Source organism: Galeopterus variegatus, unplaced genomic scaffold (genome assembly GCF_000696425.1).
Source record: "Galeopterus variegatus unplaced genomic scaffold, G_variegatus-3.0.2 Scaffold478, whole genome shotgun sequence".
In the NCBI taxonomy this organism is placed as follows: domain Eukaryota; kingdom Metazoa; phylum Chordata; class Mammalia; order Dermoptera; family Cynocephalidae; genus Galeopterus; species Galeopterus variegatus.
The window spans coordinates 56,451-69,127 of NW_007726589.1; the positions used below are offsets into that span (position 1 = coordinate 56,451).

The 12,677-nt window shown below is 43.4% G+C and overlaps 1 protein-coding gene across 1 annotated transcript in view; it reads left to right on the forward strand.

The window, feature by feature from the left end:
* Positions 1–12,677, forward strand: part of SCD5 (stearoyl-CoA desaturase 5) — a gene marked incomplete at its 5' end in the record, with an annotated part of 61,427 nt that overhangs the window by 14,050 nt on the left and 34,700 nt on the right. Inside the window, one exon of the mRNA XM_008569219.1 lies at positions 7,354–7,559. Within this exon, the coding sequence (XP_008567441.1) occupies positions 7,354–7,559 (206 nt within the window). The remainder of the gene's footprint in view (positions 1–7,353; positions 7,560–12,677) is intronic.

Genomic DNA, 12,677 nt, shown 5'->3' on the forward strand with positions numbered 1-12,677 from the left:
AAAAAAAAAAAAAAAAAAAAAAAACCAATAAGGGCCGAGCCCTTGGCGCACTCAGGAGAGTGCGGCACTCCCGCCGCGGGTTCGGATCCTATATAGGGATGACCGGTGCGCTCACAGCGCTCACTGGCTGAGTGCGGTGCAGATGGTCTCAAAAGGACAAAAAAACCCCCAAAAAACCAGTAAAAGAAATAAAGATACAAAAATCGCAATAATATGTTAAACTTTCAAAAGGAGAGAACAGAACTGAGGTTACCAGAAATGGAAAAGAAGGGGAGGGGTGTAAGGAAAGAATTGGTAAAGGGCCATGAAAAACTGTTACATTGTGTAATGTTGAATATATTAATTATTCTCATCTTCACAAATTATCCTGAGCATCACATATTGCACACAGGTATAGATATTCAACTCTGTACCCCACAGATAGGTACAAATAAGTATGTTTCAATTAAAAAAAAAGACTAAATAGAGAAAATTATAAACTAAAGCTGTTTTGCTGTTTTGAAGCTCAGATAATGTCAGTTAAAACTTTAGGTATGTTAAGAATCTGCAGCTATAGCTATATCTGTTCTGTCAATAGGTGTTTCATTAATAAATATTGAAGTGTGACTTTATGTATTCATTTATTAACTAATTTTTTGTTTACATTCTAAGATGTTGTGGAGCAGCTGGTGGAGAGGGGAAGAGGGGAAAGGGGAAGGGAGAGGGTGAGAAGAGGAGGAAGGAGAGAGGGGGTGTGGTTGAGGCCCATGGCACCCCCCTCATTCTGACAGGGGAGCCCAGGGAGCTTCCAGTGGCAGCTCAGTCATGGCTGGGCTGTATGTAGACTTCAGGGGTGTGTGGCTGAGGCCCTCAGCACTCTCCCCCACCCCAGAAGCAGCTCAGTGGTTGTCACTGGGCTGGATGCAGATGTCAGGGGAGTGTGGCTGAGGTCTTCCGCCCTCCCCACCCCCTGGCTTGGGAGCCTGAAAGGCTTCTGGTCCTTCTAGGTTTTATAGGTGTTCTTTGGTGGTGTTCAACCTTTACTGGTTAATATCAGAACTTTGTCTCTGATCTGTGGGTTTTTTGGTTTTTCTTTCAGTTCTGTGTTGGATTATTTGCTGTTCCCACTACTTAAACTCTGCACTGGAACTAATTTGTTGTCCTTTGCTTACTTCTAAAATGGGGGAACTTCCTGTGGGAACCAGCACTTGAGCCCTGTGGTTGAGCTAAATTGCTTCTTTGCTGCTGATTCTCTGCAGAAGGCTTTTTGTGCAGCTCAGGTTTTAACTGTTGACCTTGTAGGCACTTCCCGGTCTTGTGAGGTCTGGTACACCTGGGTTGTGTAGAAACTCTGGTCTGGGCCTGAGTCTTTTCATCAAACTGCACTCCCTGCAGTTCTGTATTCCTGACCAGTCTCCACTGAGTGGTCCTGCACTAACTGGAGGGCAGATCAGCTGTCCATGCTGTGCCCCAATGTTCTCCCAGTGGGCCAGTCTCCCCCCACCCTGACACTCCAAACACTCCCCATGGGACAGGCCATGCCCCGGTCCCTTGCAATGACTCACTGGCCTCTGAGTGGCTCCTTTTTTCAGTTGTCTGTGACCCCTCACTCCTGTGTGGGTCCATGGGAACCCTGTTAGTGGTCTTGCTGGCCTGGGAGCCACCAAGGCCCTTTTCTCCCCTGCAGCCTCCAAGAAACTTCATATGAAGGGCATAGCTGTGGCTTTTCCCAGCTCTTGGTCCGTGTGCTCACCAGCTCCAGCCTTGAAGTGGTCAGGGCTCAAAACAGTCGGAGCGGTCTTTTCTCTCTCTCATCATGGTTTCTCCTGCCTTTGTGAACTCTGTAGGTCTGTCCTCCTCTTCCCCTGAGTTCTAGAGGCCCCAGCTTGGCAGTCATTGCTTGTTAATAGTTGTAAATTGGTTGATTGTGGGAGAGGGTGATGCTGGGGACCATTTATTCTGCCTTCTTGATCTGAAGTGTGACTGCTTTGGGTCACATGTGTCCTCTAGAAGTTCATGTATTAGAAACTTGATCTCTACTGTAACAGTGTTTAGAGGGTGGGAAATCCAATTATGGTATTTGAAGGGTGAGGCCTTTGAGAGGTGATTGGATCTGGAGGACTGTGCCCTTGTGAATGGATTGATCCATTTCTGAGGTAATGAGTTATCATAGGCGTGGTTCTGATGGCTTTATAAGCAGAGCAAGTGAGGTCAGCTCTCTTGCTCAGCCCATTCTCGCCATGTGGCACCCTGGTTACCACAGGACCTGGTGGAGAGATCCTACCCAGGAGAAGGCCCCCACCAGATGCACCCCCTGGACTGTGGACTTCTCAGCCTCCAAAATTGTAAGAAATAAATTTCACTTTTTTAATAAATTACGCAGTTTCAGGTATTCTGTTATAAGCAACAGAAATGGACTAATGCATAGACAAACTAAAAGAAAAAAAAAAATCATCCACAGCCCCACTGCCTAGAGAGAGCCACTGACAACAGGTTGGCTTATATACTGCCTTTATTGTTCTTATGCATAAACACATTTTTACAAGAAATGGTTCACACGGTACATACTATTTTGAAAACTACTTTTCACTTTACTTCTGTCTTCAACTTTTCATCAATACTACAATATCTTATTTTGTTAATTAGTTTTTTTAATACAAAACTAACAGACACTCTTTTAATAGTTTCAGAATATAAGATAAAACACAAAAGTATTTCTCCTCATCTCTATCTCCCAGTTTCACTTCCTTGGGGTAACTCGAAGACTTCGTTCTTTCTATTTCTTTCCAGAAATTTTCTATGTATGTATGTATAAACTTTTTTACATATGTATACGCACACACAAATAGTGATTATATATCACAAGATATGTAACCAAGTCCTGTTATGTGGAAATTCAGAGTTGTTCCAACTTTTCACTACAGTGAACATCCTTGTGGTTAAATCTTTTACACAACCACGGTTATTTTCTTCAGATAAATTCCAGAAATGAATGGCTAGATTAAAAGATACGCACAATTTTAAGGCATTGGATATTTGCTGCACATTTGCCCCTCACAAGGTTTGTGCCAATTTCACATTCTCACCAGTAGACATCATTGGATTCCTAAAAACACTTAAAATTGAGGTATAACACACACACTGAGAAGTGTACAAGCCGTGAATTAGACCTGCACTGTCCAGTGTGGTAGCCGCTAGCTTCATGTGGCTACTGAACACTTGAAATGTGGCTAGTCCAAACTGAGGTTTGCATGCTACAAGGGAAAGATACACACCAAATTTCTAAAAATAAAAAAAATAGTTTTTTATATATTGAAATAATATTTTTGATATATTACATTAAATATATATATATATATATTACTAAAATTAATTTTACTTCTTTTCACTTTTTAAATGTGGATAGTGGGAAAAATTTAATTACATATGTGGCTTGCATTGTATTTCTTTTGGACATCACAGAGTAAGACCATGGTATGGCTCCCCTGATAATAAAACCTACTTCTCGAGCCGCACACTGCTGATTTGCTCTGTTCCTATTCCTCTCCTGCTTGTCCACCTGCCCGTGCCTCAGTTATACCCAGGCAGCGTTCTTAGAACTGATGGAGTTGTCTTCAACACTCCAGTTCTTTATCAGGAATGACCAATAAACATGTGGTGAGTGACCACTTTTGAAGATAATGGGATTACATATTACAACTATGATCTACCAGAGTCTACCTTTGAGTATCAACCTCTAAATTGCAGATTTAATAATTTGTTAATTTATTTGTTAGAATGTGTAAGTACTTAGACTCCAAGAATGGCTGAACTTGACATCTGCCCCTACTGAAATGTGCACACAGGACACAGACAGAATACCCATCCTCGGGAGTCAGTTCATCAATGTGAGCTCATCGTCTCTCTATGCCTCAATGTTTTCTTCTTTTCTGTGAAGCAAGGATGATGGAGTGGCACACACAGTTTTAGACAAGAGCAATCAGCACTACATAAACACTGCGAGGAAGAGAGATTATCAGGATATGGCTGGGACTATGGCTCAGGTACAGGCCATCTCTGTTCACGCCCCACCTCTTGAGGTTCAGAGTGGCTGACCATCCCTCCCTCCTCATCAGTTCTCAGCTTTCCCTTTTGCTCCTCGCTAAAGTACATATTGACTGTACCAGAACACGCCCTAGGTACACACACTTTTTCATCAAAAACAAATGCTGTTCCTGGGTAGGCTCTTCCCCAGCCACCCACCTGCTCCCAATCACTCCAGAGTAGAAGCAACATGCAGATTAGTAGGAGGAAAAGGCCCTTGGGTGGGCATGTCAATCTGCTACCTTTCTGCCCTAGTGTTGGCTCACATCTTGTTCTTTGAGTCACTTTTTCATTGGACTCAGCTTTAGTGTTAAAGACAAGACAATAACAAAGAATTTTAAAAAATTATCTGCAAGTGTTTTGGGCTCAATTGTGTGACTGATTATTTGTAATGTGGCCAAAACCCTTGCTTCATTCCGCCATTGCAGTCAAGTGGCTTCTGTCAGGCAGATATCCAGGTAGAAGAAATGAAAATAAATATCTCTGTTCCAACATGTCTTCATCATCATACTTTATTTTTTGTTGTTTTATTATGCTTACCTTTGTGAGAATGTTTCTAGTTCTTTGGAACTCTCCACTTAGAGTTTCTATAAAATTGCATGGTTAAATTAAAGAGCCAATATAAATAAACTTTTAACAAGAAAAATGAGAGTTCTCTATGAAAGACTTCCCTCCTACATTTGGAGAATAAGGGAAATATCTTGTTGATAGAAATGTCAACTGAGAACCAAAAGAGTGCCATCTTTGTTCCGTTACTGTTTTGATTTACTAGATGAACTTGAGTTAATGTCTTAGCCTTAATTTTGCCATCCATGAATGGGGGACAGAATGTTTTCCTTTCTTCCTGTGTCATGTTCAGATGGGCATTGCAATAAAAGCAATAAACTAATACAAATGGAATAAATTATTTCTTGGACTACAGTAGTCTTCATTAGCATTTGAAACTATTTTCCAACTCCAAATTCTGTGATTACAAATAATAAAATGCTTTCATTCTTTCCAACCTCGGTGTTTAAATACACTGGTAAAATCTAAAGACCTTTTTCATATGACAGTAAGCCAGACTATAATTTTCGCCTTACACAGACTGCCAGGCACTCCTTTTCTCTCTCATATCCACAGCTGAGCATATACTTCTTAAAGGCTTTCTACCTCCACTCTCTTTGTGCCATTACCCCAGGGTTAAACAAATTTTAAAAATTTTCAGTGGTGCCATGGGATGAACAAGATTGAATAGCCTTCCAGCAGCATTGGCTGAGCCAGAGAAACCAAAAATTCAAACTCCCTTTGGATTAAAAGAACTGTAGGGACTTTGAGAATAAAACAATTCCTTCCCTTCTCATCAGCAGTATGAAGCCAATACCCATGAAATGGCAGATTTCTAATGAGGACATTGCTAAGTATTAAATGTTATGGTATAAAACATTACTACCATTATCATAAAAAAGAAAGGCTTATGCACTATTTAAATCGGTTTTTATCTTCAGATTAATTTTCCTGCGAAAAGCACTACTTCCCAATCTAATTTGCCTTCTCAAAGTTTTGAAAGCATTGTCAGATTAAAGAAAACCAACTGAGTGTAAATTGGAAGTCTTTAGATCTCAATGACTCATGGCTATTGATAAGGTCTCATTAATTATAATGGCCTAAATGCCATTGATTCTTGCCCCTGTTAGTTCACCCAGACCTCCAGCTCCCTAACACCCTCCCACTGTCTCCCATCACGAGAGTCCACAGGGCCTGTCCCCTATATGTGCTGAGCCCCTGCCGGCCCCCCAGCTCTGTGGGTTTGGTGGACTCTGCTGGCCTCTCATGCTTCTTCCTTGGGAGCCAGAGTCAGTCTTGGGGTTCCAGTGAGTGCTGCCCTGCCCCTCAGGCAGTGCCTCTTCTCCACCTCCCCTTCCTTTCTGTTACATTCTGTAAGAGCTGTCCCAAAACTATGTCATTTGTGCCTTGATTATTTTGCAGAGATTCGGGGGAGTAGCTCTTTGGGTTTTTTACTTACTGGCTTCTTGCTTACTATATAAGAGTTGAACATGAAGCTGATACCAGAGGAGAGGGTCTGGGTAGGTCAGACAGCCAGCCTCAACCCACCCTGTCCTCTCCCAGGTTCTTGACTCCATCACAGGAAAGAATTCAAGAGCAGAGTCAGAGTAGAAAGCGAAAATAGGTTTGATGTAAAGAATAAGGAATACAGACTTCACAGGGAAAATGCGACCCGGCTCCAGAGACTGAGCAGCAGCCGCTGCAAGTTTAACACAAAAGTAAGAAATACATACATTACGGACAAAGCGCAGACTAACTCCAGGGTGGACAACAGCCTGCTAAAGGCAAGTTTCACACAAAAAGTAAGAAATACACACCTCACAGGCGAAGTGCAGGCCGGCTCCAGAGGGAATGAGCAACAGTCCTGCCTTCTTCCTGAATTCAACTTTTATAGTTTGTCTATCTATACATATTCATGTTGTCTAATGAATATTCAGTTAAAGGGGTGGTTTCTGGTTATATAACATAGCCTTGAGCATGCTCAGTCGGTCTCTTTAGAGCAGGCTCGTTAGTCAAATTCCACTGAATATGCTGAAAAGATGCTAGGTGTTCTCTAGTGCCTCTGGGAGAAGGTCCTTCATAGCATAAACTCCTTTCTACTGAGCTTGCTCAGCCACTGGAATTACATAAATCTGCCCCTGTGCTCTCTGTCTGCACCAGTTGGTGCTGGTTATACGTGTAACAGGCAACTGTAGCTCAGGACTCAGAGGAGGGGCTGGATCCTAGGGCAGTGGTTTAAGACCCAGGAGAGTGGCCTGAAACCTGACCCCAGGGAAACTGAGCACCTCCTGTCTCAAAGCCATCGAAGTGGGCAGAGAGATGTAGGCTAGGCCAGCACCCTTTCACACTCAAGTTTGTCCCTCTCCCCTGACAAGCAGTACTCCATCCTAAGACTGGATCTCTCTTTTCTTGACATAAATTATCTTGTAGGAGGCTTCAACGTCCCCCACCAGAGCTTTCTTTCCAGTCTCCCCACTAGTTCACCCAACAAGCCTGAACCTCCTGCAAGTGGACACATCCCAGACACTAGCTAAGATCCCTGCCAAGTGAGGATTTCCTCTTGTTCTGTTGAAACCCCCCCAGACCACCCTCGGGGGTTGAATTTGAGGTTGAGGGATTGTGGTTTGAAGTCAGGAGGAAAGTAGAAGTGAGCCGTGAGGACTCGTGGGGGCCGGGGAGGCTGAACTTCCCAGGAAGGCACCGGGCGTTTCGTGTCTTAATTCAGGCTGTGCCTTCTCTCTGCAGAACGACATCTTCGAGTGGGCCAGGGACCACCGAGTCCACCACAAGTACTCCGAGACAGACGCTGACCCCCACAACGCCCGCCGGGGCTTCTTCTTCTCCCACATCGGGTGGCTGTTTGTTCGCAAGCATCGAGACGTCATCGAGAAGGGGAGAAAGCTTGACTTCACCGACCTGCTTGCCGATCCTGTGGTCCTGTTCCAGCGAAAGTGAGTGGACATTAGACAGGGTTGTCCCTCGGGGTCCCGGATAAGAGGCAGAAAGCACAGTGGGGTGCGGTAGCACCCCCGTGGCATTCTCTTCAAGCATTTACCCAACGACTTGGTCTTAGTTTTAGGATTTATCCTTGTTTGTTAATTTTCTTTTGCTCATTACGTTTTCCCTGTTGGCACATTTGTTTTGAATTTTAAGTTTTATTTGTAACAGATTTCCTGTGAGCCCAGTGTCATTTCCTTCAGACTAACGTTGTATGACGGATTTCATGGAATGTGTTTCTGTGTTTCCCCACTCTCCTATTCATTTCCTGGGGTGGCAGAAGGGGGCTTGCTTTATTTTAGTGACATGCTTGACTCCACTTCACTCCACCAGGACTGGTCTCCTGAAATTCTCTTGTAGTGAAGCCTCTCCCGCACCCCCACTCATGGAAATGTTACACTAGTCGGTTTCTGTGCAGAGCAAATGAGACCGAGTAACAGAGAGCCTCGAAGCACTTGTGCGCCCTGATGGTGTCAGCTGAGCATACCCAGTCAGCTGGCATTTGCAGGATGAAACTACTAGCAAAAGCGTGTGGAGAAAGATCACCTGTAATTCTGCTGGCGAGTAGAGCATGACCATTGTTCACCTTCTAACTGGAAAACTGGCATGTATTGTCTACGTGTTGGTCTGGGTCTGCAAAGTCAGCCATGATGAGAGCATTTATAAATGGGCTTGTTGCCCCTAACGCAATGGGTTTCTGTGCAAAGAGGGACAACTTATGGGCCACGTTCTGGTTGGAGCCTTGAGATAACACAGTGAGTAAATGTTACGGGAGACCATCTCCACTGACAGGTGGCAGTTATCTGAGACTTACGTGAACAGAATCTCCTATTCAGCCTGAAAATGGAACTGGAGACAGTGCCTTTGTCCAACACAAGACTCCTTGCAGGAAAGGAAGTATGGCTCAATGCGTGCTTGTTTTCCCTTGACCTCTCTTTTTACACTGGAGGGAGCAGTAGAGTGTAGTGAAAAAATGGCAGACCATGGAGACGGATGCCCAGGATCCAACTCAGCGATCCACTACTTACTAGCAAATGAGTTAACCACTCTAAGTCTCTGTTTCATCTGTAAAGTGGGAGTAACAGTAATACCTATCTCCTACAACTTTTATGAAGATGTAATGGGAAAAAAAAGTATGGAAACTTCCTGGCACATAGTAAGAGCTTAGTGGACTTCAGTGACTTCTAGTATTAGACAGACAGCTGTTAGTCTACGAGTCTGTGTGTTTCCATCACTGCTTCTGTTGGCTTCACGGTAGGGCTCCATGAGCCTCAGTATAGCTCTTTCAGGTGGACATACCCAGTATCAGTAGCCAAAAGTTTTCAAACAGAAAATAACAAGATGTTTTCATTTAACAATGAAATGATTTCTTGATTTTGGTTTTTTACCATGAGAGGAAAATTTTAAAGATCATTAGAGAAAAAGCTGAAAAATTTAGAGAATTAGAAAGAAAATAACCCGTAGTCCTAATATAAATGTGGCCACCATTAATATTCTGTAGTATTTCTTACTTTTTATGCATATATTTGATATATTTTGCATGATGGCAGTCATACTGCATATGTTATTTTACATCTCGCTCTTATCTTCAGATTATATTTTGGCACTATTGTCAAAGGCTGCATAACAGTTCATCAGTTAAGCATGTCACGGTTTATTTAACCATCAGGCTGCAGTTGGATATGTATGTCGTTTCCAATTTTGTGATATAAATGATGTTGCTATACAGTTAGTAATGCTTTGGGACCGACATTAAATTAATTTGAAGAGCTCAGATGAGAAGGCAAAGGATCTTCTGTCTTATTAATGAGAACTGAGCCGGGTATAATAGTCTGGGTTTTTCCAACCATAGAAATGGAAGATTTTTTTTCATCTTTTCCCTTAAAAATGTTGTAATCTCTAATTTATTATGTGTGGACTGGCGGTACATATGTCCAAAGACTATTTGTAAATGCAGGCAGAAGAACTTAGACTATTTCGGCAAGTTCTCTGAATAGTCATCCAAGAACATCTTTCATCACCAGTCCAGTGACCAAAGAGGGCTGTGGCTCTCAAAAACCATCCACTCATATCATCACGTCATGTAGATCACTGAATTCCTGCTGGGAATCAGCCTTAAAGATAGGCCTGTGTCCTCCCAGAACTTGCAGACAAGCAGAGAACTCACAAATTAATTTACAGACAATTATCTCCTAGTGAGAGGAGTGCTATAATATAGTACAGGACACCATGGGAACACAGAGGAGGTCCCCTAACCCCCACTGCAGGGTGTGAGGGGTGAGGGAGGGCCTTGTGGAAGCAACTAGCTTCTGAGCCAAGACCTGAAAGATGAGAAGTTAGTCAGGTGAAGATGGGGAAAGGATATTTAGTATGTCTATAATTTCACAGAACTATATTGAACTGTTGAAAGCTAGAAGGGACATTACAAATCATTTAGCCCATGCCCTCCATTTTTCCTGTGTTTTGTGTTTTTTATGTGATAGTCAGACAGGTGCAGACACAAGAGTGAGGCTCAGGAAAACAGTTTATAATGCTCACGGGTCCCAGAAACAGGAGGCACAGCACTCCATGCAGGGCCACGTGAGGGAGACTCAGAGTGGTCAAGAGGCAGAAGGCCAGAGCCAGGGGGAAGCCAAGGCCAGGGCGTTTGTTGGATTTTCTTGGGAAAGGCAAAGCAGGGCAGGATAAACAGTTTAGGATTGTCTAGTTGAATGATTTCCACGGTCTCTAAACTCTGGGGGTGGTCCCTAGTTGCCTGGTCTGGCCATAGGATGATTAAGGCAGAGAAATACTGCCTGCCTCCTTGAGTGTATGAGTGTAGGGCCAGACCTCCTCCATCTGGGCTGGTTAGTTTGCCTGTCAAAGGCACGCTCCCAGCTGGGCCTTCGCTATCTAAGAATTGGTTAGCCACAGGAGGGGCAGTCTCTCCCTAGCCAGAAAGGTTTTCTTAAAATGTCAAAACATCATAATATGCAGAAAATTAAAAAAATATATACAATACATTCTAGGAGGAAACTAATAAACAAAATGTAGATAGCAAGTTGGGGCTAGAAGTACCTGCAGCTCAGATTGTTTGCTCAGTGTTCATTTGATTACAACTTGCTGTTTGAAAGCAGCTGCCACAGTCCTCTGATGTGTGGGTGCGCACTCAAGTCCTTTGGTAATTATTCAGCCTAGAGAACAAAGAGATCTGTGATCCAAGAGAAGGCTTAGAATCACTGAACTAAATGAAGACATCTTCCAAGATACACAGAGATAGTGCAACCGTTTGAGTATTTTCATGTCCATGAGGCTGGCTTTACCAGTCCTGCCAGTCAGGCCATGTAGAGAAGACAGAGTCCTTACAAGAACTGAAGTCATTGCATGTGGGGGTGTGATCTGGAGGGGTGGATCCTATTGTCAGCATCACTGTCACATCAGGTCTCAGTCCTTGCTACCCTGGGCTGACTGGAGGGCTTCCCGCGTAACAGAGAAAGGTGCCCAGGTGCATTGGGGGCCCAGTACCAGCTCATTCAGTGGCACACCTTACAGAGCTCCCTTCCTGCGAAATTCTCACCTTCTCCTGTAAGGTTCTCTGAGGGCAGCAGTCTCTGTTCCAGTTTCGGGTGCTCAGGTTTGCAACTGATTCCCCTGCCCTCCCGGGGTGCAATGCTTGTGCACTGTCTTGATTACTGCAGCTTTCTAGCAAGTCCTGAAGTCAGTCCTCCAGCTTTGTTCTTCTTCATCATCATGTTGGCTGCTCCGGGTCTTTTGCCTCCACGTATAAACTTTAGAATCAGTTTGTCGATATCTGTAAACTAACTTGATGAGATTTTTATTAGAATTGTGTTGAATCTATAGATGGAGGTGGGAAGAACTGACATCTTGACAATATTGAGTCTTCCTATCCATAAACATGGGATAACTCTTCCTTTATTTAGTTCTTCGATTTCTGTCATCAGCGTTTTATAGTTTTCCTCATCTAGAGTTTTTAACTCTCAGGCTTGTCCACACCTAGCCTCCAGCAATTCATCAGTTAAGTTCACATTTTCTTACTCTGGCACTGGTTCCTATAGAGGTTTCTGCTCCAGTAGGTTGTGATTCTCTGGATATGCCTGTCTGTCTCTCCAATTTTGGGATCAGTGGTTTGCCTATGATCTCACTTATCTTACTGATCTAAGAGTTGTGATTTATCAGTTAGTTCAGTCTTTTACTTGTTGTTAGGACGGAGTGGTGACTCCCAAGCTCCTTATGGGGAACCAGAAACTGGAAGTCAATTCCCTCCTTTTTTTTTTTTTTTTTTTTAAACTTTGTGCAACCATATCTGTCTAAACTCTAAGTGTATTTCTCTGTGAACATCAGATAGCCAGCAAATAGAAGTCAGCAAGTCTGCAACTGATGCATCTTTGCTTCTCTATTCAGCCCAGTTTGTCTCCGATTTTGGGGATTCTCTGTGGAGTGGGATGAATCATCTGGGGATTCACAACCAACTGATTCAATCTCTCATGGCCAAATCCATTGCTCTTTGATCATGGTTCTATGTAGGGCTCTTGAGGAGTCTCTTTCTGTTCCAAGCCCATTTGCTGTAGGTCCTTCCCTGCTTGTTGCTGAGGTAATAGAACAATTCTTGTCTTGATATTAGTGATTTTGAATGGCTGAGCACATTCAAGGCTTTGGTCAGTTATTTGTATTTTGTGGAAAACTCTATAGAAATAATCTCCAAAGTAGAGATCCTGGATGATGAGACATTCAGATATTTAAATATGTATTTAGAGTTTGGGGAGAGATATGGAGACAGGAACTTGGGACTCTTAAGCATGACCACCCTCTGCCACACCCTTGCCCCTCAGTTACCCTCTGTTTGCTGACTGCCTGTTTCACTTGGGTCCTTGACTGGTCTTGCAACAGGGAAACCAAACTTGGTGCCAAGGTGAGCATCACTCGGCCATGCTATAAGCAGAGCCCAGCTCTTTGGCATCCTTTCTGCCAATTCACAGCTTGATAATGGATGCCAAGAGGCACATGGCATTTTCTTATGTAATTCAGCTTCTTTCTCTTTTCTACGCATATCACTTATCCATTTAGCAAGTGTG